This window comes from Hemitrygon akajei, chromosome 7 (genome assembly GCF_048418815.1).
Source record: "Hemitrygon akajei chromosome 7, sHemAka1.3, whole genome shotgun sequence".
Taxonomy (NCBI): domain Eukaryota; kingdom Metazoa; phylum Chordata; class Chondrichthyes; order Myliobatiformes; family Dasyatidae; genus Hemitrygon; species Hemitrygon akajei.
The window spans coordinates 180,579,878-180,607,344 of NC_133130.1; the positions used below are offsets into that span (position 1 = coordinate 180,579,878).

Below are 27,467 nucleotides of genomic sequence, written 5' to 3' on the forward strand. Positions count from 1 at the left end.
GCATAAACAACGAAGTTAGAGGATATCTAGCGGGTTGGATTGTCCTGGAGCAATCAGCATCAGACTCTCTCGTAAGTTTTAGTAAGTATCTCGAAGTTCAAAGTAAATTTATTGTTGAAGTGTGTGTATATCACCCTGAGATTCATTTTCTTATGGGCATTCACAGTAGAATACAATAGAATCAATGAAAAGCTACGTGCCATCAAAGACTGGTAAACACCAAATGTGCAAAAGAAGACAAACTGTGCAAATACAAAAATAAAGTAAATAGTAATACATAGAAAGAAAGAAATTGCTTTTCAACTCACGAGGGAGCATAGGCCATCAACTATTTTGCTGTTGATGTTTCTGTAGCAGGCAATTTCTTTTTTACGAGGTCGAGTTGCTAGCTCAATGCTCAACCCAGCACGGATGGAAAGCGTGCACGGGAGCTGACTGGATTCAAACTCGGGACCTTCCGTCCCAAAGTCCAGCGCTGATGCCACTACGCCACCAGCCAGCGTATAATACATAAATAAGTAATAAATTACACTGAGAAGATGAGACGTAGGGTCCTTGAAATTGGCTGTCTAGGTAGTAGAATCAGTAGAAGTGAGTGATGTTATCTATGTTGGTTCAGGAGCCTGACGATTGAGGGGCAGTAAGTGTTCCTGTGGCAGCAGTGAGAAGTGACCACGGTCTGGGTGCTGCTTTCTTGTGGCAGCGTTCCTTGTAGATGTGCTCAATGGTTCGGAGGGCTTCTCCCGTGACGGACTGGACCGTATCCACTACTTTTTGTCGACTTTCCTGTCCTTGAGCATTGCTGTTTCCATTCCAAGGGGCGATGCAGCCAGTCAGGTTACTCAAATTCATCCAAACTCAATAGCTTGTAGACCCATGATATGACTCAACTCCATCAGACCTAGAATCCATGTAGACAACATGAGTCCCTTTGTTCCCAAAGCTATTATATTCTTCCTTTAATATGGAAACTTAAACTGCACAGCACACTCTATATAAACAAAAGAGAAGGGTCATTTTGAAGGAGTTAATTCACTTACATTTTTGGGTCCGATTTCATGTTGCATTAAACAGGCTGGGGAATTGTTACAAAAAAATTGACAGGAATCATGTTAAGATGTTGGGGTGACGAAAATCACTGAAAGGATAAAATTCTTTCAGCTTCTCATATGTTTGTGATTTGTTGCTGTTCCTTTACTATGTAGACGGGTCAGAAGGGTTAGGAAAGATTAGTACCTTGGGCTTGTTTTTCTTGGAATAGGGAAGGCTGGAGGGGAACCTGTGTGAAGTTTACAGAATTGCAAGGGGCACCGATTGGGTGAATACCTTTCCCAATAGCAGATGTGTCTAAAACCAGAGGTATTAGGTTCAGGATAAATAGTGGGAGATTTACAGGGGAGCTGAGGGAGGTTTTTTTTCACCTGGAAGCTGGTTGGAATCTGGAACAGCCAGCCTGAAGGAGTGGTGGGGGAGTTACAGTTTCTAACACCATTTGTGAAGTATTGTGAGCAGTTTTGGGCCCCTTGTGTAAGAAAGGAGGCGCTGGCATTGGAGAGGGTTCAAAGGAGGTTCATGAAAATGACTCTGGGATTGAAAGGCTTGTCATACGAAGAGCATTTGATGGCTCTGGGCCTGTACTCACTGGTATTCAGAAGAAAGAGAGGTAACCTCATTGCAACCTATCGAATGCTGAAGGCCTCGATAGAGCGGATGTGGAGAGGATGCTTCCTATGGTGGGAGAGTCTAGGGCCAGAGGACACAGCCTCAGAATAGAGGAGCTTCCTTTTAGAAAGGAGGTGAGGAGGAATTTCTTTAGTCTTCGTGTGGTGAATCTGTGGAATTCATTGCCACAGGCAGCTGTGGAGGCGAAATCATTGGGTATAGTTAAGGTAGAGGTTAATAGATTCTTGATTAGTCAGGAGATGATGGGAGAAGCCGGGAGACTGAGGCTGAGTTGGAAAAGTGGATCTGCCATGATGAAATGGTGGAGCAGATTCGATGGGCCAAATAGCCTAATTGTGCTCCTATATCTTACAGTCTTTTTGAGACTGTAAGCGTTCTAGTGTTATCACAGTAATACAGTTACATGATCTGTCATTGATTAAGCTGTGTAAAGTATTTCCTGGCCCGTTTCTTACCAGTCTGTTTGTCCTCTCACTGTCCAGGTGTAGCCACCCACATTCTACTGGACTGCTCTGGTCTGCAGCCTCCGGGAGAGTTAGATCAGCTGGAGTTCCTCAGTGCCTCGGGCCAGTTGCTGAAGAGTTTGCCTGTCAGGGCCCACTCCAGCCTCACCACCAACGTGTGGAAAGTTCCGGAAATCATGCCGCCCAGTGAGAGCTTCTTCCTGAAGGTGATGGGATATGATAAGGAAGGCTACCGTTTTCAACGCCTGTCCAGTGTGTCCTATACAAGCCTGGTACCCGGTGAGAGAACACTTCTGTGCTTTAAGGAGGGTGGGTGGTTGTGTGTGGCAGAGACAGAAAATGAAAATTTACATTGTATTGTTTTCCACGTCGCTGTGACATCCCAAAGGACTTCTGTGTAGGAAATTCAGTGGCCAGTATGCATCAAGTAGCAGTGGATGGTCCCATGCCTGGCTGTGAAATGAAGAGGTTTGATCATGGGGCCAACAACACCATCCCACAAAAACTCAGAGCTACAGAAGCCCCAAAGACCTCATCCATGGGACGGGAAGGATCTTTGCCTAGAAGACGTACGAAGTCATGTGGTGCAAGCCACAAGTCCGTGGAAGACACAGGGCCGATAGTCCTTCTATCATCCAGACCGCCACCATTGGAACATGGAATGTAAAGACCATGTATGAAAGTGGGAAGACAGCACAAGTGGCAAACGAAATGAAAAACAACAATCTGACCCTACTCAACATCAGCGGGACAAGATGGGCACGGCCTGGGCAGAGGCGGCTGACAACAGGGGATCTACTGCTTTATTGAGGGCATGAGGAAGATGATACACCGCACACACAAGGAGTGGCATTCCTGCTACCAAAAGTAGCACAGAAGGCGTTAATAGGATGGGAAGCCCATGGTTCCCACATCATCTCAGCACCCTTTAGAACAAAGAAGAATAAGATCAAGATGAACATCATGCAGTGTTGTGTTCCAATTAACAACAGCTATGAAGAACCAGTGACCGCTTCTACAACAGACTCCAGAACATCTTAGAAGTGTATCCTGAGAAAGATGACAACATTCTCATGGGAAGACTTCAACGCAAAAATCGGATTGGATAACGCTGGCTATGAAGGTGTGATGGGAACTCACGATGTGCGAGAATGGAGTGCTTTTTGCTTACAAGTCAACATTGAATAACGTGATTAGCAGAGGCAGCATCTTCCCCCACCAAAGAATTTGCAAGAACACTAGGGCGTCACCTGATCACATTCTAGAGAACCAAATATCCAAGAGATCCAGGAGATCACTTCAAATTGTCAAGGTGAGGAGAGAAGCAGACATCATAGCTGGCCATCACCTCTTGGTTGTGAAACTCAAAGTCAAACCAAAGAAGAATTGGATGGAATCCTCATCAAGCAAGCAGAGATTCAATGTCAACTTTTTGAAAGGCACGCAGACCTAAAGCAGATTCAAAATAGACCTCAGTGACATGTTCCAAGGAGGAGGATCTTCACAACAAATGGCAGAAAGTTAAGGAGACACTAGTTAAGCTGTACTAGGTACCTATGTCTCTTAGGAAGGTGGACCACTGAGCTTTCTCTGACATAAATTAAGACCATGGCTGATTCTGGACCTCAAGTTCACTATCCAACCTTATCCTTCTAACCCTAGATTCTCTATTTATTCAAAGGATCTGTTAGTTTCAGTATCCAAATCTCTCTGAGAATTCCAGTATCTTCAGCTGTCTGTAAAGAAACTCCTCCTCATCTTAGGCCCTAAGTGGGCCCTTTCTCAACATGCAGCCATGAGACCAGGAGAAGAAGTCACTCAGCACCTGCCCTGCCAAGCCCTCTCTGTATCCCAAAACACTTTAATAAGATTCCCTTTCTGTCTTCTGTTTTCAGTGCATCATGACAAATAATTTAAGATTCAAGATTTAAATTTATTTATCGCATGTACCTTGAAACATACAGTGAAACGTGTTTGTGTTAAAAGCCAACACACCCAAGAGTGTGCTGGGAGCAAGCGCTGGCACACGTTTCGCCACCAAATTTAATTCAATGACGTGGAATTGAATTAAATTATTTGCTGTGAAATACACCATTATAGTTCAGGGGTATCTTTCCATAGTGGCATCATTCCTGCCCATGTGATTTCTTGGATAAAAAGATGCCACTGACCTACGGATGGGTTCTTTAGTTTGGCTGTGATATGTTCTGATCGTCCAATGACGATATACATAACTTATTTTTGTGTGCTTTGATTTAGAGCCTCCAAAAGTGAGCATGCCTGGCCAAGTGCGCTCTTTCTACCAGCAATCGGCATCGATTCCTTGCTCTGTGGAGAGTCCAATTCCTTTCACCATGCGGCTCATCCGAAGAGGGACCAAAGTTCAGCCTGACCGACTGTTTGAGTGAGTGGGTGGGGAGGGAACGTGATCGTGCAGTGAATGGACTGGACTTCCTGCACATGGAGGCCTCTCTCTTTCGGCATGGGCTTTTGAGTACACATGCTTTCATCTCAGCAGGCTCAGTTATCTCTCCCACACTGTAAGCTGCCCAGCAGGTACATTTACTCACATGACTCAGTCGAAACACTTAATCAGACTAATCTCTTGTTGTTTTTGCTTTGTGTACACGTAACAGAACGGGACACACTGAAACATGGGCAGGGAGTGCCAATATCGAACTAAGTTACTGGTAAATTTGGAAATCAGTTTACTGTTGTTATGTGTACTGAGGTACGGTGAAAATCTTTGTTTTACAAGCCATTCATACTGATCATTTCATCAGGTCAGTACATCAATGTAGCACAAGGACAAAGTGAAGCAGAATGCAGAATAATCATGTTAGAGTGCGGGCAGACATAAGGTGCAAGGCCCCGACGAGGTAGATTGTGAGGTTAACAGACAAGTGAAGTGGAAAAAAGAAATAAAAAGTATTGCAGATTGTCTTGGTAGCTATCCATTTCAATTTATCTTCCCATTCCCATTCTAACATGTCTGTCCACGGCCTTTTCTACAGCCACGAGGAGGCCTAGCTCAGGTTGGAGGAGCAACACCTCACATTCTGGTTAGCCTCCAACATGATGGCATGAACATTCATATCTCTAACTTCTGGTAGTTTCTACCCCCTTCCCACCTTCCCTCATTTTACACTCCTTATTCTTGTTACCCCTTCCCCTCTCCTCACCTCCCTCTGGTTCCCTTTCTTCCTATGGTCCACTGTCTTCTCCTATCAGATTCCACCTTCTTCAGCCCTTTACCTCTTCACCTTCCAACTTCTTCCTTTATTCCCGCTCCCCAGCCACCCACGTTTTCCCTCACCTGGATTTGCCTATCACCTGCCAGCTTGTACTTCTTCTGCTGCCACCTCCCCCACCCCACCTTCTCATCCTTGCTTCTTCCCCTTTCCTTTCCGGTCCTTATGAAGGGTCTCGGCCTGCAGGGTTGACTGCTTATTCCTCGCCATAGATGTGGCCTGATGTTGAGCTCCTCCAGCATTTTGTGCGTGTTGCATTTCCATAGATTCCTTTCGGAATGTCCTAACGCTCATCCGTGACTAATGAAGTGTGATTATTGTTGAAATGGATATAAAATGTGACATCCTCTTGTAACACACCAGTCCCCCAGAAAGAGCCATGTGGTAATGGTTTCAGTAAATGCGTTTGGAGCAGTGAATGTGAGCCAGTCTACTGGGATTAATTGCTCTGCTCTTCTTTGGGAATAGTGCCAGGGGATCTTTCGATGGTGAGCAGAAATGACATTGGTTTAGTCACTCGTCAGAGGCTCTGCTGGTCTAATGATCCAGCATTCCCTCTGTACTGTCCTGGAATGTCAGTCTGGATTATTGTAGCAGAACAGTAGCGTAGTGGTTAGCACAACACTTTACAGTACAGGCAACCAAGGTTCAATTCCTGCTGCTGCCTGTTAGGGGCCCCATGACTATGTGCATTTCCTCCAAGTGCCCTGGTTTCCTTCTACATTCCAAAGTACCTACCAGTTGGTAAGTTAATTGGTCATTGCAAATTGTCCCATCATTAAATAGGATTAAATCTGGGGATTGCCGGGGGGGGGGGGGGGGGGCTCGAAGGCCCAGTAGGGCCTACTCTACGCTGTATGTCAATAAGTAAGTAAGTAGATGGAAGACAGACAGACAGACATGACCTGATGAAGAGTCTGAACCGTAAAAATTCGAAGGCGACCATGTGTTTCTGCCACTCAAGACAAATCCCACCTTCCAACACCAGCATCATAGCAATGCAGATGATGGCTCCTCGAGTATAAAGTGATAAAGATGTCACTTTATAAGGCCGTATATAAGATTTATCATTTCCCTTTCATTTTGTCATTTTCTATCAGTCATCTCATGTTCAGATAGCAGCACTTTATGTACATACAATCAATCTAAATATATAAGATAATCCTATGTATATACGGCCACACTTAACAATTACTTGTACATTGTGTTTTATTTGTTAATTTTTATATTTACATTTATTGTCATTTTTTATGCTGCATGCAGTCTGAGATAACAGTAATTTCATTCACCTTTACACTAGTGTACTGAAGAATGACAAACTAGCTTGAATCTTGAGTAAATATCTAACTATATTTTAAAAATGGTGAATATTTCTGCTTTTACCATCCTTTCCACTACCCTGAGTGAAAATTTTTGTTGACCTCTAAAGGAGAAGATTCCTCTCTGTTTACTCTCTTCAGCCCCTTGAGTTTATCTGCCTCACTGAAGTCTCCATTTGGCCTCTTTGATTATCTATTCTTCACTCTTGGTTGCAATTTAGCAGTTGAGCAATGTTCTTGTCGATCTGTGCTGCATCCTTTCCAGTGCAATTACATCATTCCTGCGGTGTGGTAACAAGAACAATATGCAGTGCATAAGCTGTGGTCTAACTGGTGTTGAATACAGTTCTAGTATAACCTCCCTATTCTTATGTTCTACGCCTTTGCTAAAAACATTTCATATTCCACTTGCCTTTTTGCAAACCATTATTGACTGCTAAATGAAGGAATCTGTGAACGTGTGCTCTCTGATTCTCCACACCACTCAATATCCCAATAAGCCTCTTCCCTTTGACCATTCACTTCTTGAGCCAGCGGGCAAACACTAATCACTACAGTTTAGACACGCTGTGACCACTTCAATCTCTTTGCAATAAAATGAGCTTTATTTTTTTTCCTCTGAGTGTGTATAATTGATGTTTACTTTTTCTTTTTCTTGTGAATGCTGCTTATATGATGTTGCTGCAAGTAAGTTTCTTATTGCAACTGCTCGTGGACTTGTGCATATAATAATTAACTTGACTTTGACTTCTGCCATTTATTCAAAGTTCAAAGTGAATTTTATTATCAAAGTACATATATATTGTCATATACATCCCAAGATTCATTTTCCTGTGGGCATACTTAATAAACATATAGAATCATAACCACAACAGAATCAATGAAAGACTGCTCTACTGGGGTGTTCAGCCCGAGTCAGAAGACAACAAATTGTGCAAATACGAAAAGAAGAAATAATAATAATAAAAAAGTAAATAAGCAATGAATATTGAGAACATGAGATGAAGAGTCCTTGAAAGAGAATCTGCTGGTTGTGGGAACTTTTCAATGATTGGGCAAGTGAAGTTGAGTGAAGTTATCCACTTTGGTTCAAGAGCCTGATGGTTGAGGGGTAATAACTATTCCAGAACCTGGTGGTGTAAATCCTGAGGTTCTTGTACTTCTTCCTGATGGCAGCGTTACGAAGAGAGTATGGGAGTTGGTGATGATGGATACTGCTTTCTTGCTACAGTGTTTCATGTAGATGTGCTCAGTGGTGGGGAGTGCTTTTCCTGTGATTGACTGGGCCGTATCCACTATCTGTATAGAATTGTCTCTTCAAAAGCATTGGTATTTCTATACCAGACTGGGATGCAGCCAGTCAATATACTCTCATTGTCCATTCCTTTGGTTGTACTTCTGTGGATTGATCAGACCTGCAGCTTAGATTTTTCCGGCTCAGAGCCACATGTGGCCAGCACTTTTGTTCCACCTGCAGGGTCCTGTATCGTACCCCCGCCACTGAACCAAACATATTCCAGAAAGCAAAGAAAGGGCTGAATACTGAGCTCTGTCCAGTCTTGCTGCTAGCAGCCTTCCAGGTACAATATTGCCCGGCAGCCATTCCACTCTGTCCTATCACTCATCCACCTTTGGATCCGATTTTCCACACTTCCTGGCATTCCAGGAGCTTTTACTTATTTGGCCAGCTGGCACATCAAAAACCTGGTGAAAGTCAACAAAAAAAAAACACCATGTCAAGCCACAGTGCACATCCCTCTTTGACCTTTCATTACCTCCTCAGAAAAACATTGGCAATTTTATGCTGACCGTCACTGATTATTCCTTGCCCACGAACTGTGGTTTATACTGTCAACATGAACTGATTTTATTAAGTCTCCCTCTACCAAAGTTAAATTAATTGTCCTGGTTATCTTTTCCTCCTATTTAAATAACAGTTAGCAGTCTTCCAATCCCCTGACAATACTCTTGCACTAACGAAGGGTCGAAAAGATGTAGTTTGCATGTTCCCTTTAACAGCCTGGTATATATTCCATCTGGGCCTGGCAGTAGATCCATTTTCAGAGGTGATAATTCCATAACCATTTTCTCTCTTACCCTTACAACTTTTCATAGTTGTCAGCCTTAACCTCAACATTAGCATCATATCTCTATCTGGAAACCCTCTCTCTTGTTAACTACCCTCTTGTTCTTTATGTACTAATGCACTTACAGTATATCTTTGAATTTTCTTTCATTGTAGTTGCCAATATTTGTTTTCTGCCCATGGATGTAAGACAGAGGCAGCTCAGTATTGCAATGGATGACATAATCGTTTTGCAGTACCTGCAGTCACTCACTGGGTTCGATTCCCTCTGCTGTCTGTAAGGAGCTTGTATGTTCTTCCCATAAACATTTGGCTTAATTCCACATTCCAAAGATGTATGGTTAGAGTTAGCAAGCTGTGGGCTTGCTACGTTGGTGCAGGCTGCTCCCAAAACAATCCTCACTAACCTGCTTCGACGTAAACGCCACATTTCACTGTTTTGATGTACCCGTGACAAATAAAGCGAATCTTTTTTGAAAATTGAAGCAAAAACACATTCTGATTTGCAACATATGAGGGAGTAGATCTGCCTTAACAACCTGCAGCGTCAAAGAAAGGTATTTCTGCTTGTCTTAAAAACCCACACTCCTGCTCTTCGGTGTGCAATGTTACACTGTAGATTTACTTTGAATGTGGGTTTCTCACAAACATTAATGATACTTTTATCCTTTCAGTGACACTGTGAACACTACATGGGAAATTCCTGGTGTTTCTGGATCTGATGAAGGGTTTTATGACTGTGTGGCTATCAGTAACTCAGGCACGGGCCTCGCTAGGACCTACTTGTTTGTTACTGGTGAGTGATCATTGAGGCTTTGATACTAATGTTGGTGGTGGGTGTTGATGTGGCGGATAAATTGTTACTTCAGCATTTCCTGCAGATTATCCAGAACTGAAGATGCATGTGACAGGGAAGTTGAGAATGTCGTTTTTGTTTGGTTTAATACCATTTTGTCCCTCTCCTTCCTAGAAATGTACTTCCTTTTCAGTTTGTATTTAAGGCGTACAAAATTATGAGGGGGATAGATAGGGGAAATGCAAGCAAGCTTTTTCCACTGAGGTTGGGTGAGACTAGAACTAGAGGTCATGGGTTAAGGGTGAAAGATGAAATGTTTATGGGGAACCTGAGGGGGAGCTCTTCACTCAGAGGGTGGTGAGAGTGTGGAACGAGCTGTCAGCGTTAAGTTTGGCATGGACTAGATGGGCTGAAGGGCCTGTTTCCATGCTGTTGTGCCCTATGACTGCACTTCCCTGTTTTCTTTTACCACTCTTAAATAACAAAATAGGGATAATAGTTACCCCCTGCACTGTAATACCTGTACTTCACTGATCGTAACTCCAAGCCAGTCCCGGGATAAGTAGTGATTGCCTCCCTGTTGCATTCAGCCTGCCTGCCTCCCTCCCTCATTTGGGTCACCTGTTTCTGCTCCGGGCCTCTTCAACGTACACATCAAATACAGGACTTGGCCTGTCATAAATCCATCATCCTCCCCCCACCCTCTCGTTTCACTCCCACATGCCGAAGCTCATTTTCCTGACATGCCTTTGCTCAATCGTGAGGCTGCTCGATGAGAGCTTTGTAGACTTTGGCTGTGACATAACCAGCTATGAGTTAGAAAAATAGTAACTAATTAGTGCACGGGGGGTAACCATTACTGTTCAGTTAAGGGAACTTTTCAACTCCTTCCATGTGCTTTCAAACTTAGAAGGATAGCACTTAGCTTATTCCCTCTTAACTAATCTGTGTCCTAGCTCTCTCTTCTTGCATTTGCTTCATCCTATAGTTAACTAGAATAACTCAATTTCAGATTATCTGCGCTGATGTAATGTTAAGAAGAGAGTTTACATCTACAACCCCTTTGTTGTATGTAGAAATATTTCCTAACCCTACTCTTGAAAATTCTGTTTCAGATTACTGAATGGGCAGAACGTACATTGGGCTTAATATTTTGAGCCAGTTAGTGCGAGTTTCTCTCTATTGACCCCATCACTTCTTTCTTACATCTGGGATATTCCAATCAAGTGACTCCCAGGTTCCAGGGATTGCAGCCCTAGTTAGTGCAATCTCCCCTTTTAATCTGACCCTTGAAGTCCAGATATAATTCTGGAGAATTTACTTTGTCCTAATCCTAGCACTCCTAGTGTAATCAGCCCAGCGCTTTGTATCACTGCATACCTCTATCCTTTTAGTACTCTCATTGTAAGGCTGACGTTTCATTTTCCTTTCTGATTACTTTCTGCACATTCTAATCTGTGTATTTAGATCACAAAGCCTTTTTTGGACTTTCTCCATTGTTTGTTAAATCTATCCTTTTTATGGATAACCTTAATCTTCCATATATTTAAATTAATTTAATTGTGGGAAGTAGTTTTGGGTCCAAAATTATTCCAAAAGTTCTTTTTTGATCTGGAAGTTTCTGTAGAGTTGCACAGAAACTCCAGAGCCACCTCCCAGTGTGGAGATTCTACACTGAGGATAGTGATGTTCTTAAGAATGATCTTTATTTCATATCACTTCGTATCTTCCTTTATTGCCGCTAACTATTTCTCCAGAGCCACCTCCCAGTGTGGAGATTCCTCAAAACGTCACCGCATTCCCGGGGGATCAGGTGGTCCTGACATGCACAATCCTTGGAAGCGTCCGATATAACATTACCTGGATGCGTGATGGGATCGAGCTGCAAACTGACAATAAGCGAATTATTCCTCTGAGGAACTCATCTCTGGAAATTCGGAACATTCAGCCTGAGGACGCGGGCCGCTATGAATGTGTGGCGGTCAATATGTACGGCTGGAGTCAAGCTTCGGTGTGGCTGTTCGTTCCCGGTAAGAATGGCTCTACACTGCCTTCTGTGTATCCACTGGGCAAAACCTGATGGCTTTATTGCATGAAATGTAATAACATTTCCAGTGAACGTAGTGTACATGTCACAATATGTTACATTTTCTTGGTGGCATTTATGGAACATAAAAATATAATAGAGTTTATGAAAAAATATAAATAGTAAAGACCAATGTGCAAAACAACCAATGTGCAATGTGCAAAAGAAGACAAATTGTGTGAATAATGAAAAAAGTAAATAAATAATACTGAGAACATGAGCAGTACAGTCATTGAAAGTGAGTCTATAGGTTGGGGAGTTAGTTCAGCGTTGAGGTGAGTGAAGTTATCCACAGTGGTTCAGGAGCCTGATGGTTGTAAGTTAATAATTTACAACCTGGTAGTGTGGGACCTAAGGATCCTTTACTCCTGCCTGATAGTAGTCATGAGAAGAGAGCATGGTGTGACATATATAAACATAGGAAGCCTACAGCATGATACAGGCCCTTCGGCCCACAAAGTTGTGCCCAACATGTCCCTACCTTAGAAATTACTAGGTTTACCCATCGCCCTCTATTTTTCTAAGCTCCATGTACCTATGTAAAAGTCTCTTAAAAGACCCTATCGTATCTGCCTCCACCACCATTGCCAGCAGCCCATTCCACGCACTCACCACCTCTCTGAGTAAAAAACTTACCCCTGACCTCCTCTGTATCTACTCCCCAGCACCTTAAACCTGTGTCCTCTTGTGGCAACCATTTCAGTCCTGGGAAAAAGCCTCTGACTATCCACGTGATCAATGCCTCTCATCATCTTATACACCTCTATCAGGTCACCTCTCATCCTCCATCACTCCAAGGAGAAAAGGCTGATTTCACTCAACCCATTCTCATAAGGCATGCTCCCCAATCCAGGCAACATCCTTGTAAATCTCCTCTGCACCCTCTCTATGGTTTCCACATCCTTCCTGTAGTGAGGTGACCAGTACCAGACTAGCACCAGACCAGACCAGCACGGTACTCCAGGTGGGGTCTGACTGGGGTCCTTGATGATGGATGCTGCTTTCTTACGGCAATGCTCCTTGTAGATGTGCTCAGCGAAGAGGAGGGCTTTGTCTGCGATGGACTCGGCTGTATCCTTCACTTTCTGTAGGCTTCTCCATTCCTGGGCATCAGTGTTTCATGATGTAACCAGTCGGGATATTCTCTACTGTGCATTTATAAAAGTTTGTCAAAGTTTCAGATGGCATGCAGAATGAACGCAAACTTCTCAGAAAGTAGAGGCACCGTCGTGCTTTCTTTGTGATGGCACTTCTGTGCTGGTTCCAAGACAGATTCTCTGCTATGGTAATGTCAAGGAATTGAAAGAAACCTGAAATAAAAACAGAAAATGATGGAACTTTCTAGTAGTTCTGTATTTGTGAGGGAACTGATTATTATGTTGTAAATGGAGTTAATCAACCTTCAGGTTTTTCAGGAGTTCTGAAGTAAGTCTCGGCCCAAAACGTCAACTGTTCATTCATTTCCGCAGATGCTGTCTGACCTGCCGAGTTCTTCCAGCATTTTGCGTGTGTTGTTTCAGGTGTCTTGTTTTGTGTCTTTGTCTGCAGAGGCCCCGCGTGTTTCTGTGAACCCCAGCGCACAGAGCTTCTCAAGGGGAGCAGAGGTCCACATTGACTGCGTGGTGATAGCTGGCTATCCTGATCCCGGAGTGGCCTGGATCCGTGAGGGTGCGTTTTTGATCAGCAGTGACAGGTGAGGGAGCTGGGGCTTTGTCCCATTTCAGGTATTGGAACAGAGGAAGAGGTTCGATGCGTCTCATGCCGAGTGGTCACATTAAAAAGGTGTGATTGGCTGATCTGGCCCGGCAGCTCAGAGGATAGCACACCCCATCAGTCAGCTGGGCCGGACAGGCATTGTTGCTGGCCCTGCTCATCTCTGTTGGAATTGACTCAACCAGGAAAGGAATATCAGGCAGGGAATGCCACAAATATTCACCATATTAATTCCTGTGATGTGGGGTTTCAAAGGTTTAATTTAATATCAGAGAAATGTATACAATATACATCCTGAGATGCTTTTTCTTTGCAAACATCCATGAGAACAGAGGAGTGCCCCGAAGAATGAATGACAGTTAAACGTTAGAACCCCAAAGTCCCCCCCCAGCTCCCCTCCCTCCTGCGTGTAAACAGCAGCAAATCAACTATCCCCTTTCCCCCCACCGGCAAAAAAAGCATCAGCACCCACCACTGAGCACTCAGGTGTAAGCAAAGCAATAGCAAAGACACAGACTTGCAGTTACCCCAAAGACTTTGCATTTCACACCGACATTCGACATACCACAGATTTTCTCTCTCCCTAATGAGGGAGAAGGAGGTGTCTCCGTTTTCCCAGCCAGTGAGGAGACATAACAAACAACTCACTGGTTTATGATATTAAAAGTCTGTTACATTGCTATTTCTGGGCTCTGTGCCTGAAGGTCTCAGGTCTCCAGACACACAGCGTAGATATTTTGACTCCCCCAATGACACACGGGTCTTCTCCCGTGACACCGACCTTCGATCTGCCCGTCTCCAGAGCCCCGAGATCCCAGGCTTCCAAATTCGAGCCGGACTCTCAGACTGAGCCCTCGGCGTGCCGAACAACGGCCAGTTATGAAACCCTGAGAGCGGGTCCCATTCCTGCAAAGAACCAAAGTCAGCGTGTAACTCCGGGTCAGGCTCTTCAAAAGAACCCTGGAAGGGGAAAATAAAGATATTAAAGATGGAAATGGAGCAGTTTCCGAAGATGCAAGCAAAGGAGTTGCCGTTTAGCGCCGTTATTACTCCGCTCTGCCTCCAGTAACCGGTTTTGTGAGAGAGACCGAACAGAGTGGACTCGGCTCTCCTTGGATTAGAAGAATGAGGAGTGATCTCAGTGAAATAGAATAGGGCTCGAAGAGGAGAATGTTTCCAGGTTTTTATTTCTGTCTGGATTGCCGCTGTGGAACTCAACCTCATGTCAATGAATCAATGGTCCAGAACTCTGGCTGCTAGCCCAGTATCTTAATTATAGTCAAACTCCATCAAGCTGCTCCCCAGTTGTTTTGAAAATCTGATGGTCCTGCATTTTAAACACTAAAGATTAGCTTTACTTGGCACATGCACATCGAAGAATTGGAACACACAGTGAAATGCGTTGTTTGTGTCAATGACCCACACAATCTGACTGTGCGCTGGGGGCAGCCCGCAAGTGTTGCCACGCTTCTAGTGTGAGCATAACACGCTCACGACTTACCAACCGTAACCCGCACGTCTTTGGACTGTGGGAGGAAACCAGAGCACCCAGAGGAAACCCAGGCAATCGTGGGGAGAATGTACACATTCCTTCCAGACAAGGGCAGGAACTGAACCTCAATCGGTGATCAGGGGCGCTGTATAGCGTTGTGCTAACTGCTGTGCTACCATACCACCCACTCTCTGGGTGATGTTTTCTGTACTGCCTTTAGACTCACCAAGCCCCAATATCCTGGTCTCCCTTTAAACCCCCCCCCCCCAACTGCGTCTCCCCACATTCTCCTTAAGCTCACTGGGCCTCCGCTTCCACTGACCTTGTGAACTTACCAGTACCCAGTTCCTTCAAACTCCAAAGGAAATTTATTATCAAACTAAGTATAATGTCACCGTATAATACTTCGAGGTTCATTTTCTTGCAGGCATTCACAGTAGGACAAAGAAATAACATAGAATCAATGAAGAACTACACACAAAGTCCGACAAACAACCAATGTGCAACAGGACAAACCATGCAAATAAAGATAGTTATAGTAAATATATAAATAAATAATAGTGAGAACAAGGTTTGTAGAGTCCTTGAAAGTTAGTCCATAGATTGTGGAGTCAGGTGTATTGGACTATTAGTAAAGTGTATTGGACTATTAATGAGGTGTATTGGACTACTGATAAGGTGTATTGGACTATTAGTAAAGTGTATTGGACTACTGATAAGGTGTATTGGACTATTAACAAGGTGTATTGGATTATAAGGTGTTTTGGACAATTGCAGTACTTTGCAATCCACAGTCTTAAAATGTTCATGGGTTCATTGTCCATTCAGAAATCTGATGGAGGAGGGAAAGAAGCTGTTCGTGAGACACTGAGTGTGTATCTTCAGGCTCTTGTACCTCCTCCTTGATGGTAGCAATGGGAAGAAGGAATATCATGGGTGATGGGGGTCCTTAATGATGGATGCTGCCTTTTTGAGGCATCGCCTTTTGAATGTGTCCTGATACTAGGGAGGCTGGTGCCCACGGTGGAGCTGGTGGAGTTTACAACTTTCTGCAGCTTTTCCTGACCCCGTACAGTGGCCTCTCCAGACTAGACGGTGATGCAACCAGTTAGAATGCTCTCCATGGTTCTATTAACATAGCTTGGTTAACATTCTATGAAGCCTCCAGTCCTTTATGAAGCCAGTCTGGCGGCCTGCCTGATTGGCAAGTTGTTGTTCAAGTTTAAGTTTATTGTCATTCAGTTGTACACGTGTATACCACCAAATGAAACAACATTCCTCCAGACCAAGGAGAACAAAAAATGCTTAAGATATAAGACCATAAAATGTAGGAATACATAGTGCATATTACTCACACACAACACATAAAGAAATCTATATATTCCTCTATTAAAGTTTATTAAAGCAATACTGTTACTTGTGCCAAGGAACTTTGGAGGAATGATATTTTTGACATTGTCGCTCTTTATTGAGATTCATCTCCAGATTTGCAATCTTGAACTGGCCCAGCACCAACGTCAATTTCTCATTTAAAAGTACCCAAGGGGAAAGATTCGATAAACCAAGGTTATGTTCTTTGGAACAGAGACCATAATTCTGAAAGACTCAGAGAGAAAGCAGTAAGTAATTACTTCCCTTAGTTGAAGGAAAAGATTTAAAGTAATTGGTAGAAATATTTGTGCTGTCACAGGAAAGGAGCATCCATCATCAAGGAACCCCACCATCCAGGCCATGCTCCTTTTCACTACTTCCATCAAGCTGGAAATTCATCTGAGTTTTCCATTTGCTAATAGTTCAGGCCCTTTTGCTCTCCAGTATTTAGTACATACAAGGTGCTCTGCCGAAAGAAAGCAGCATCCATCATCATGGGCTTTCACCATCCAGGCCATGCTCTCTTCTCACTGCTGCCTTCGAGAGCCTTAGGTCCCACACCACCAGGTTCAGAAACAGTTACTATCCTTCGCTGATCAGGCTCCTGCACTAGTGTTGATAACTTCATTGACCACAGCACTGAATGATTCTATGACCTACAGACTCTTTCAAGGACTCTTTTACAACTCATGTTCTCAGAATTTTTTTTTATTTGCACAGTTTGTCTTCATTTACTATGACTTTGAATTTTGACTTTAACTTGGAGATGAGGGTGATAGAGGTTTGCCCTAGTGGAGATAGAAGCTCACCTCACTGTTAAACTATACACTCCTGTGGTCTTGAAGACCTATTACAGGAAGATGGGATAAGTTCCTTTCCGACCGGCTCAGACAAGATGTGCCAAGTGGCTTCCTTCTTTGTTGTGAATTGTCTTTGATCCTGTCCTGTGAAAAAAAATGACTCCCACACAATGTACATCCAGTGGCCACTTTATTAGGTACACCTGCTCATTAATGCTAACATCTCATCAGCCAATCATGTGGCAGCAACTCAATTCATAAAAGGGTGCAGATGCGGTCAAGAGGCTCAATTGTTGTTCAGACCAAATATCAGAACGGGGAAGAAATGTGATCGAAGCGACTTCAACTGTGGAATGATTGTTGGTGCCAGATGGGGTTGTTTAAGTATCTCAGAAACTGCTGATCTCCTGGGATTTTCATGCACGATAGTCACTAGAATTAAAAATGGAAAGCAAAATACATCCAGCGAGCCGCAGTTCTGTGGGTGCTTTGTTAATGAGAGAGGTCAGAGGAGAATGGCCATACTGGTTCAAGCTGATGGGAAGGTGACTGTAACTCAAATAACCACACGTTACAACAGTGGCGTGCATCTGTGAGTGAAGAACACTTTGAATGTTAAAGTGGGTGAAGACCATGGACATGTACTCAGTTGTCAGTTTATTAGGTACAAGAGGGACTTGGTAAAGTGGCTGCTGAGTGGATATGTCAAGATGTTAGTCAGGAAGAGCAATAAAGTCTGCCAGTTGGTGAGAATCTCCTCCTAACTCCAATGGCGACAGATCAGAAGTGAAGAGTTACAAAAACTCAGATTGATTTCTATGTTCCAGTGAAAAGAAGCAAAATGTGAAAAATCTCTTATGTTAATTGACATCAATTTGCACTCCTAATTTATTTGATCAGAATTTCAATGGCTTGTTAAAGGTAGGAAAAGAATAAAGATCTTTAATCTTTTACATTTTACTTAGCAACATAGAAAAAGAGTGAAATGTGGAGGGGGGAGGGGAAGCTTCTTAATTAATTAACTTTGTTTTGCAGTCTTAAAGTATTTGGTCTGAACTTAATTGGTTTGTCAGTGGTAGAAAGGTAGATCTTGCCTGGTTGACCTGAGCTGAATTTTGATGAGGTCTCTTCACAGTTTTGCCTGGGTAACTTAAAGCTGAATTATTGCTTCCACTGTATTGAGTCTTTGATTGTTATCAGTGGTTCAATGGTTCAATTTAATACTGCACCAGACAATCTATACAGCATACAACCTGAAATCTTCCACGAGACAGAAGGAAAACACAAAGAATAAATGATAGAAAAATGTTAGAACCCCAAAGCCCCCCTTCCCCCTCCCTCACTCAATCAGCAGCAAAAGTGTCAGTCCTCCTCCCACTTGCTCCAGCAAAAGCATCAACCTCCCACCACCCGGCCTGCAAGCGACAGCAAAGCTCCCAGAGACCATGATCTAGAGTCGATCCAAAACGACTGTCCATCCCAACACTTCAACATCTCAGTTGAAGCAATTTCCGAACTGGCAAATGAGTTTGTTCGTTTCAAATGCCTCCTGTCACCCTCTGTCGCTTTCATTGAATCACAGAAGTCACAACAGCCTTTTTCTGCGTTCTACACATTATGGGGCTTATTTTTAATGCCAAAGGTTAATAGTGACAGGATGTCAACAGGCTTTTGTTGAATTCAGCAAATATAACATGGTAACTCTAAGTGCAGGATTATCCTATATAGATCCCGGAACCTGTACTGTTCAGTATATAGATCCCTGAACCTGTACTGATCAGTATATAGATCCCTGAAACTGTACTGATCAGTATATAGATCCCTGAACCTGTACTGTTCAGTATATAGATCCCTGAACCTGTACTGTTCAGTATATAGATCCCTGAACCTGCTCTGCTCAGTATATAGATCCCGGAACCTGTACTGTTCAGTATATAGATCCCGGAACCTGTACTGTTCAGTATATAGATCCCGGAACCTGCACTGTTCAGTATATAGATCCCTGAACCTGTACTGATCAGTATATAGATCCCTGAACCTGTACTGATCAGTATATAGATCCCGGAACCTGTACTGTTCAGTATATAGATCCCTGAACCTGTACTGTTCAGTATATAGATCCCTGAAACTGTACTGATCAGTATATAGATCCCGGAACCTGTACTGTTCAGTATATAGATCCCTGAACCTGTACTGTTCAGTATATAGATCCCTGAACCTGCTCTGCTCAGTATATAGATCCCGGAACCTGTACTGTTCAGTATATAGATCCCTGAACCTGCACTGTTCAGTATATAGATCCCTGAACCTGTACTGTTCAGTATATAGATCCCTGAACCTGTACTGATCAGTATATAGATCCCTGAACCTGTACTGATCAGTATATAGATCCCGGAACCTGTACTGTTCAGTATATAGATCCCTGAACCTGTACTGTTCAGTATATAGATCCCTGAAACTGTACTGATCAGTATATAGATCCCTGAACCTGCTCTGCTCAGTATATAGATCCCTGAACCTGTACTGTTCAGTATATAGATCCCTGAACCTGCTCTGCTCAGTATATAGATCCCTGAACCTGCTCTGCTCAGTATATAGATCCCTGAACCTGTACTGTTCAGTATATAGATCCCTGAACCTGTACTGATCAGTATATAGATCCCGGAACCTGTACTGTTCAGTATATAGATCCCTGAACCTGCTCTGCTCAGTATATAGATCCCTGAACCTGCTCTGCTCAGTATATAGATCCCGGAACCTGTACTGTTCAGTATATAGATCCCTGAACCTGTACTGATCAGTATATAGATCCCGGAACCTGTACTGTTCAGTATATAGATCCCTGAACCTACTCTGCTCAGTATATAGATCCCTGAACCTGTACTGTTCAGTATATAGATCCCGGAACCTGTACTGTTCAGTATATAGATCCCAGAACCTGTACTGTTCAGTATATAGATCCCTGAACCTGTACTGATCAGTATATAGATCCCGGAACCTGTACTGTTCAGTATATAGATCCCTGAACCTGTACTGTTCAGTATATAGATCCCTGAACCTGCTCTGCTCAGTATATAGATCCCTGAACCTGCTCTGCTCAGTATATAGATCCCTGAACCTGTACTGTTCAGTATATAGATCCCTGAACCTGCTCTGCTCAGTATATAGATCCCTGAACCTGTACTGTTCAGTATATAGATCCCTGAACCTGTACTGTTCAGTATATAGATCCCTGAACCTGTACTGTTCAGTATATAGATCCCTGAACCTGTACTGTTCAGTATATAGATCCCTGAACCTGTACTGTTCAGTATATAGATCCCTGAACCTGCTCTGCTCAGTATATAGATCCCTGAACCTGTACTGTTCAGTATATAGATCCCTGAACCTGTTCTGCTCAGTATATAGATCCCTGAACCTGCTCTGCTCAGTATATAGATCCCTGAACCTGTACTGTTCAGTATATAGATCCCTGAACCTGCACTGTTCAGTATATAGATCCCTGAACCTGCTCTGTCAGTATATAGATCCCTGAACCTGTACTGTTCAGTATATAGATCCCTGAACCTGTACTGTTCAGTATATAGATCCCTGAACCTGCACTGTTCAGTATATAGATCCCTGAACCTGTATTGCTCAGTATATAGATCCCTGAACCTGCTCTGTTCAGTATATAGATCCCTGAACCTGTACTGTTCAGTATATAGATCCCTGAACCTGCACTGTTCAGTATATAGATCCCTGAACCTGTACTGTTCAGTATATAGATCCCTGAACCTGCTCTGCTCAGTATATAGATCCCTGAACCTGCTCTGTTCAGTATATAGATCCCTGAACCTGTACTGTTCAGTATATAGATCCCTGAACCTGCACTGTTCAGTATATAGATCCCTGAACCTGTACTGTTCAGTATATAGATCCCTGAACCTGCTCTGCTCAGTATATAGATCCCTGAACCTGTACTGTTCAGTATATAGATCCCTGAACCTGCACTGTTCAGTATATAGATCCCTGAACCTGTATTGCTCAGTATATAGATCCCTGAACCTGCACTGTTCAGTATATAGATCCCTGAACCTGTACTGTTCAGTATATAGATCCCTGAACCTGCTCTGCTCAGTATATAGATCCCTGAACCTGTACTGTTCAGTATATAGATCCCTGAACCTGCTCTGCTCAGTATATAGATCCCTGAACCTGTACTGTTCAGTATATAGATCCCTTACATTTCACTCTTTGACTAGAATCACCAACAACAGATTGGACAGGTAAACTGGAAGTTATTATCAGGTGACCAGGAAAGACAGGAGGAACCCCATGAGGCCCTGGAGAAATATCAGAGCATGCTGTTACCTTTGTCCATGCCTTCCCTTACTCCCCCAGCCTATATTAACTAGCACTCGTCCTTCGCCAGTGCAGTGACTTCTCCAATGAAATCAATGGCCATAGATTCAGTCTGTATGTACTGGGATAAAGCAGCAAGTTCATGCCTCATTGCTGGACTTAATGAGAAATCACTCGTGTGTCTTTGAGTAAAATCCTTCTGCAGAACAGCTTGCAAGTCTGGGATCTCATTAGCAGCAAGGGAATGTGTAGAATTGCTGGCAGGTTAATGCAGAGGTACAGCATTTTCTATCAAGATCTGATCAACTCTTACGCACCTGGGTTTTCCAATTGATAATAGTTCAGGCCCCTTTACTCTCCACCACTGAGCACATCTACAAGGCGCTCTGCCAAAAGGAAGCAGCATCCGTTATCGAGGACCTTCACCATCCAGGCCATGCTCTCTTCCCACTGCTGCCGTCAGGGAGGAGGTGCAGGAGTTGTAAGTTCCACACGATCAGGCTCAGGAACAGCTATTACCCATCAATCGTCAGGCTCCTGTTGTACTGTGGATGCCTCAGGGTAGTATATGGTGACATATACTTTGTGTACTTTGATAGTAAATTGAAATTGACTTTGAACTTTGAACTCTGTTTGGAAGCTGTAAACCAAAGATGGATGAAGTCAAGCTAAGGAACCATATTGTCTTCTCAAGTTATATTGAAAACGTACACACGTGCACTTGTAAACAACCCTAACTCCATGTTTAAAGTGGTTGCAGGAATCTAAAAGTTCAAATCTGCAAAAAGGCCCAAGAAGCAATTTACTGAAAGCAGGATTGGCCAGTAACAACAATGGTCCCTGTGGAAATGACAGCTAATAAAAATAATTGAAGTTAGCCAATAAAAGCATTTGTTTACAGTAATAAAACAAAGATAGCCAATTAGTAACATTGAAAAGGGGATAGAAGGAAATTATTTCTGGTAATGAATTAAACATTTATTTGTGAGTAACTCCAAACTCTGTTGCTAGGGACAATATCTGGGGATTATCATTTCTGTTGTGTCAATAACATGGATGTGTTCATACTTCAGAGTAATTATATCCAACCTTGGCTACGAGTAAGGCTACTGGTTCTTTACTAACAGTATGGGCACATCATTAACACTTAACCAAGATAAATGATTTAATTGTTGGCCCTCCTTCGACGACTGGTTTGACTTGAGCATTAGATCAAACTGAATACTATTCCAACCCAGCTGCCTGGGCCCACCAGAAGTTGGGTCTGTGTTTAATGCCTTGGAGATCGTTGATTGGCCAAACAATATAGCAGTTGTCTCATTGCGAGTATGTGCTCCAGTCAAAGGAAGAAAGTCAGACTATGTACAAATTCCATAGTGTAATGATGAAATAGTCGAGAATAGAGAGAGAAGGGAATTCACTGTGCTAACATGTTTTATACCTCTTACAGACCATTTGATGAGATAATCCCTGTGATTGTGAGTGTGTGAAAGGAATTTTTCAATGTAATTATTTTTTCCTTCATTGGCCTGGAACCTCCTTCTGCATTTCTCTCTTTTCCAGAGACCACCCAGCTGCTTTGTCAGTCTGGCCATTGCGGTGGGAATAGTTGGTTTTAGAACGATTTTCTTTATTCAAACAGAGTTTCATTTCCTTAACCACCAGCAATTCTTCAAAGAAGTAATGTTTGACATTTCTAGGAAGTTTACTGAATAGAAACCTCTTGAAGACAGCACGTACATCTGAGAAGAACTGAATGCAGGATCAAGTCTGGATGAAGGGTCTCAACTTGAAACATTGGTTGCCCATCGATGCTGCCTAGCCCCGAGTTGCTCAGTGTGTTGTATGTTGCGTTTGGCCCTGGACTGAAAGAATGGCTAATTTATATGAAGGAGAGATGGGTTTTATTTACCTCATGAATATATAGCATCGGCATTTTATTTCCTATTTTACCTCCTATAGATTCCTTGTGAAATCAGCTACATTACCTAGAGCATTGGAGGCAAGGGTCTGCAGTCTGAACACCAAGGAACGAGATGCATAGGAATCAATGTGACAGAATTTGATTCCATAGGTTAATTGAACGTAGGCTTGAAGATGAACTGGTTGCAGTTATGGAGAAAAATACGGGGAGCAGGACTGCAAACGGTAGGAGATCTGCAGATGCTGGGAATCAGAACAAAACACATAAAATGCTGGAGGCACTCGGCAGGCCAGGCAGCATCTACGGAAAAGAGTCTAGTCGATGTTTCAGGCCAAGACCCTTCATCAAGACTCATTGGGTAGCTTGTTCCTAAAGCATGAAGGACCAAATGGTCTTCTTCTGCACAGTAGGATCTCATGGTACTGTAATGTTTACAGCCTATAGCTCCCTTGCTCTTTGACTAAAATAGGATGTCCAAGCTTGTGAGTGCTCTGAAGGAAAAGGCATGGCACTTGAAGTTCAGAACTCCATTAGAGTCTGCAGGGAGAAATTTCTGACTGCAGTCGGCTGAGGTGGGTAAACGGTGACAGTTCTGAAGTACAATTTATCAAGCATCCAGTTTATGAAGCAGGTTTTGGAAATCTAGCTCAAAGAAGTGAGCTCACTGTGTATCTGGGGTTTCCTGATAGTTGGCCTCTCTTGTTGGTGTCCTTTAATCAGATAGTATGCCTTGATGATACCAGCAGTGTACTTCAATATGATGTACCTACTTTGCAAAAGTATCTGGAAACCAATTTTGAGTAAGATTATAAAAGTACTAAATATACTTGAATCAGAGTTCAGCCTTCTTAATAAACTTTTATTATCATCTCAGACTCTACATCAGTGAACATGGTACCTTGATACTGAAAGACGCCGTTCCTGAGGATGCAGGGAGCTATATCTGCCTTGCGTCAAATACGGTTGGAACAGCTCAGGAGGAAGCGACACTCAAGTACACAGGTAAGTGGGCAAGTGGGCAGGAAGATGCACCTGGAATTGCAACTGCTGGCACGTGGTGTTTCAGGTTAGAGGGTGAAGGGCCTACTCATTCGATCTAATGGCTTTAGGGCTTAATTCCATCAAAATGTCTTGATCTCTTTGTTGTTACAGTCAGGGAAGCTGAATACTTTCAAAAGGGAATAACAGGATGCAGGGAGTGATCTGTTTGGTTCAGAACATCTGAGAGGCACTGGTTTTCCTGATGTCATTGTTTCTGTGCATCTAGAGACGCCCACGGTTTCCGCGCCGAATCCGGTGGTTCTTGCTGTGGTCACTGAGGCAGCATTGCTGGAATGTCAAGCTACAGGGATCCCTCAGCCCGAGGTCAGATGGTACAAAGGTACTTAGACTTCTCTGGACACCGCATCACATGGGTTGGCTGACAACAGAGTGAGCAAGGCAGCGTGTTGTCGCTGAAAGTACAACACCTTGTGTGCTGACTTCTGTAACATCGATTTCTCCCATCTCCCTCCATCTCTCTGTTCCCATTCCTCATTCTGATTACCCTCTCACCCCACCTCTCCTCACCTACCTATCACCTCCCACTTGTACCTTCCTCCTTCCCTAACTTCCATAGTTTTAGGGACAGCTTCTTCCCCTCCACCATCAGATTTCTGAATGGTCAGTGAACCAATGAACAGTACCTCACTATTTTTGCATTCCTTTTGCACCTCCTATTATGAACAACAAAAGCAATATATATAAATACAAGAAAGCCTGCGGGTGCTGGAAATCCAAAGCAACACACAATATTCTGGAGAAACTCCGCATCTGTGGAAAAGAATAAACAGTCGAAGTTTCAGGCCGAGACCCTTCATTAGTACTGAGAAGGAAGGGGGAGATGCCAGAATAAAAAGATGGAGTGAGGGGAAAGAGGCTAGCTGTATATTTATCTAATTGTGATTTATAGAGTTTTTATGTATTGCACTGTACTGCTGCCACAAAACAACAGATTTCACGACATATGTCAGTGATAATAAACCTGATTCTGATTCTGGTCCACTGATCCACTCTTCTTCAGCTCTTCACCTCTTCCACCTATCCTCTCCCAGTGTCTTACTTCATCCCTCCTCAAGTGGTCTCACCTATCACCTGCCAGCTTGTACTCATTCCCCTCCCTTCCACATTCTTATTCTAACCTCGGCCCTCTTGACCTTCCTGGCCTGTTGAAGGGTCTTGGCTGAAACCTCAGCTGTTTATTCCCCTCCACAGAGGCTGCCAGATTTGCTGAGTTCCTCCAGCACTTTGCGTGTGTTATCTTGTGTGCTCTGCTCGGCAGGTTGCCCAGTGTTGGGAATTTGCTGTGGTGTGTTGGTCAGAGTGCAGCATGCGACAAAAAACAACATCAACACTTATAAAGAATTATATAAAAAGTAAAGTTAGAAGTACGGATATGGAATAAATTGTGCATAAATATCATTATGTGTTTGCGATGCCAACTGCATTATAAAAAGTGGTTTAAACGGTTTACAGTCCAATGCAGTGAATGAGATAATGATAGAGGGGGTGGGGGGCTAACTAGAATGGTTGATCAGAATAACTGCGTAGGGGGAAAACTATTTAGCTGACGTGAAGATTTTGTTTCAGTAGCCCTGTAGTGCACACCAGAAGGAAGTTTTTGGACAAGGGTGTATGCTGGGTGTGTAGTGTGCACCATGAATATTTCCTGCCCGCTTCCTTGTCCTAGGCACGTATAAGTCCTGCAGTGATGGTAGACTACAGCCAATGACCCTTTCTGCTGACCCTGGAGTAGTAGATGTCATACTGCTTAGGACCATGGGAATAGCACAGTATTACCTCGGTGATTCAATCAATGGAATCTTAAAATATGGATTCAGTGAGCTGCTGCTCAGAATTCCCAGTCTTTTCCATGTTTCCATATAGAATCAGGAAGTTTACTAAACGGCCCAAAGAAAGAAATGATCCCCAAGATGAGAGGCTCCCATTTTATAACAGAAAGGACAGAAAAAGAGAGAGAAAATGACTTAAATCATGATAGGTTTACTGCTCCAAAATGCTTTCTTCTGAGTCTTAAACCATAAGACATAACAGAAATAGGCCATTTGTCCCATCGAGTCTTCCCCACCATTCTACCATAATGATTATCCCTCTCAATCCCATTCTCCTGCTTTCTCCCCGTAACCTCTGGCACCCTTACTAATGAAGAACCTATCGACCTCGATGTCTCGATGTGCGTAATGATGTTATGACTTTGTGCTGAGCAGATGATTTGGAGATGACTCTGGTGCCATTTGCAAAAGTCGATCTTCTTCAAGGAACAATGATGATAATGGACGTGCAGGACATGGATGCTGGAGTGTATACCTGCGTAGCAACCAACGAAGCAGGCTCTTCTGCTGCTGTGGTCACGTTGGATGTTGGTTGTAAGTTACCCTACAACACGATTCACTGGTAGTCTTTCAGTTCAAGATGGTTTCATGTCATTTCCAGCACATAAGTTTAAAGGAAAATGAAAAAAATTGTTATAAATTGCTTATATACATTGATTGTGTGTCAAGTGCCACTAGGTGCGTCTATATACACGATGACTTTGACAGGAAATGATAAACTAGTGGTGGTGGGGTGGGTTAGTGGGTGGAGGTGTTGATCAACTTTACTGCTTGGGGAAAGTTACTGTTGTTTGGGTCTGGCTGGCCTGGATTGAAAGCTGCATAGCCTCCACCATGTGGGACTGGTTGTGAATTGATGGTGTCTTGGGTGGTAATGTTCTGCCCCTCTTCTGTTCCACAGCTGCCCCCCTGTTTTCAGAGGCTCCGTCTGATGTCTCCGTGGCCATCAGTAAGAATGTGACGTTGCCTTGCAGTGCGGAAGGTTATCCCTCTCCACAGATCACATGGCAGCGAACTGATGGACAGCCCATCTTCACCAAAGCTGATTCGATGAGCCTTGTTACCCAGTTAGGCTCTGGTGGCTTGTTTATAGAGAGTAAGTAAAGGCTGTTTTCAACTCATCGATCTTTGGAGTGTAGGTGCTGCTGGCAAAGCCAATATTTAGTACCATTGTCTGCAGGAAGCCTGAGGTGAGCAGCTTCCCTCTTGTAGACGGTGTGAGGGATGAACTGTCCAGTCAGGCTATT

At 43.3% G+C, this 27,467-nt stretch overlaps 1 protein-coding gene across 1 annotated transcript in view; it reads left to right on the forward strand.

Annotated features, from left to right (window-relative positions):
- The window catches only part of LOC140731245 (hemicentin-1-like), a 379,087-nt gene that overhangs the window by 84,581 nt on the left and 267,039 nt on the right, over positions 1-27,467 (forward strand). The window contains 9 exon segments of the mRNA XM_073052779.1: positions 2,166-2,426; positions 4,407-4,551; positions 9,478-9,599; positions 11,357-11,629; positions 13,234-13,378; positions 24,204-24,331; positions 24,597-24,710; positions 26,596-26,754; positions 27,122-27,316. Of these exon segments, the coding sequence (XP_072908880.1) occupies positions 2,166-2,426; positions 4,407-4,551; positions 9,478-9,599; positions 11,357-11,629; positions 13,234-13,378; positions 24,204-24,331; positions 24,597-24,710; positions 26,596-26,754; positions 27,122-27,316 (1,542 nt within the window).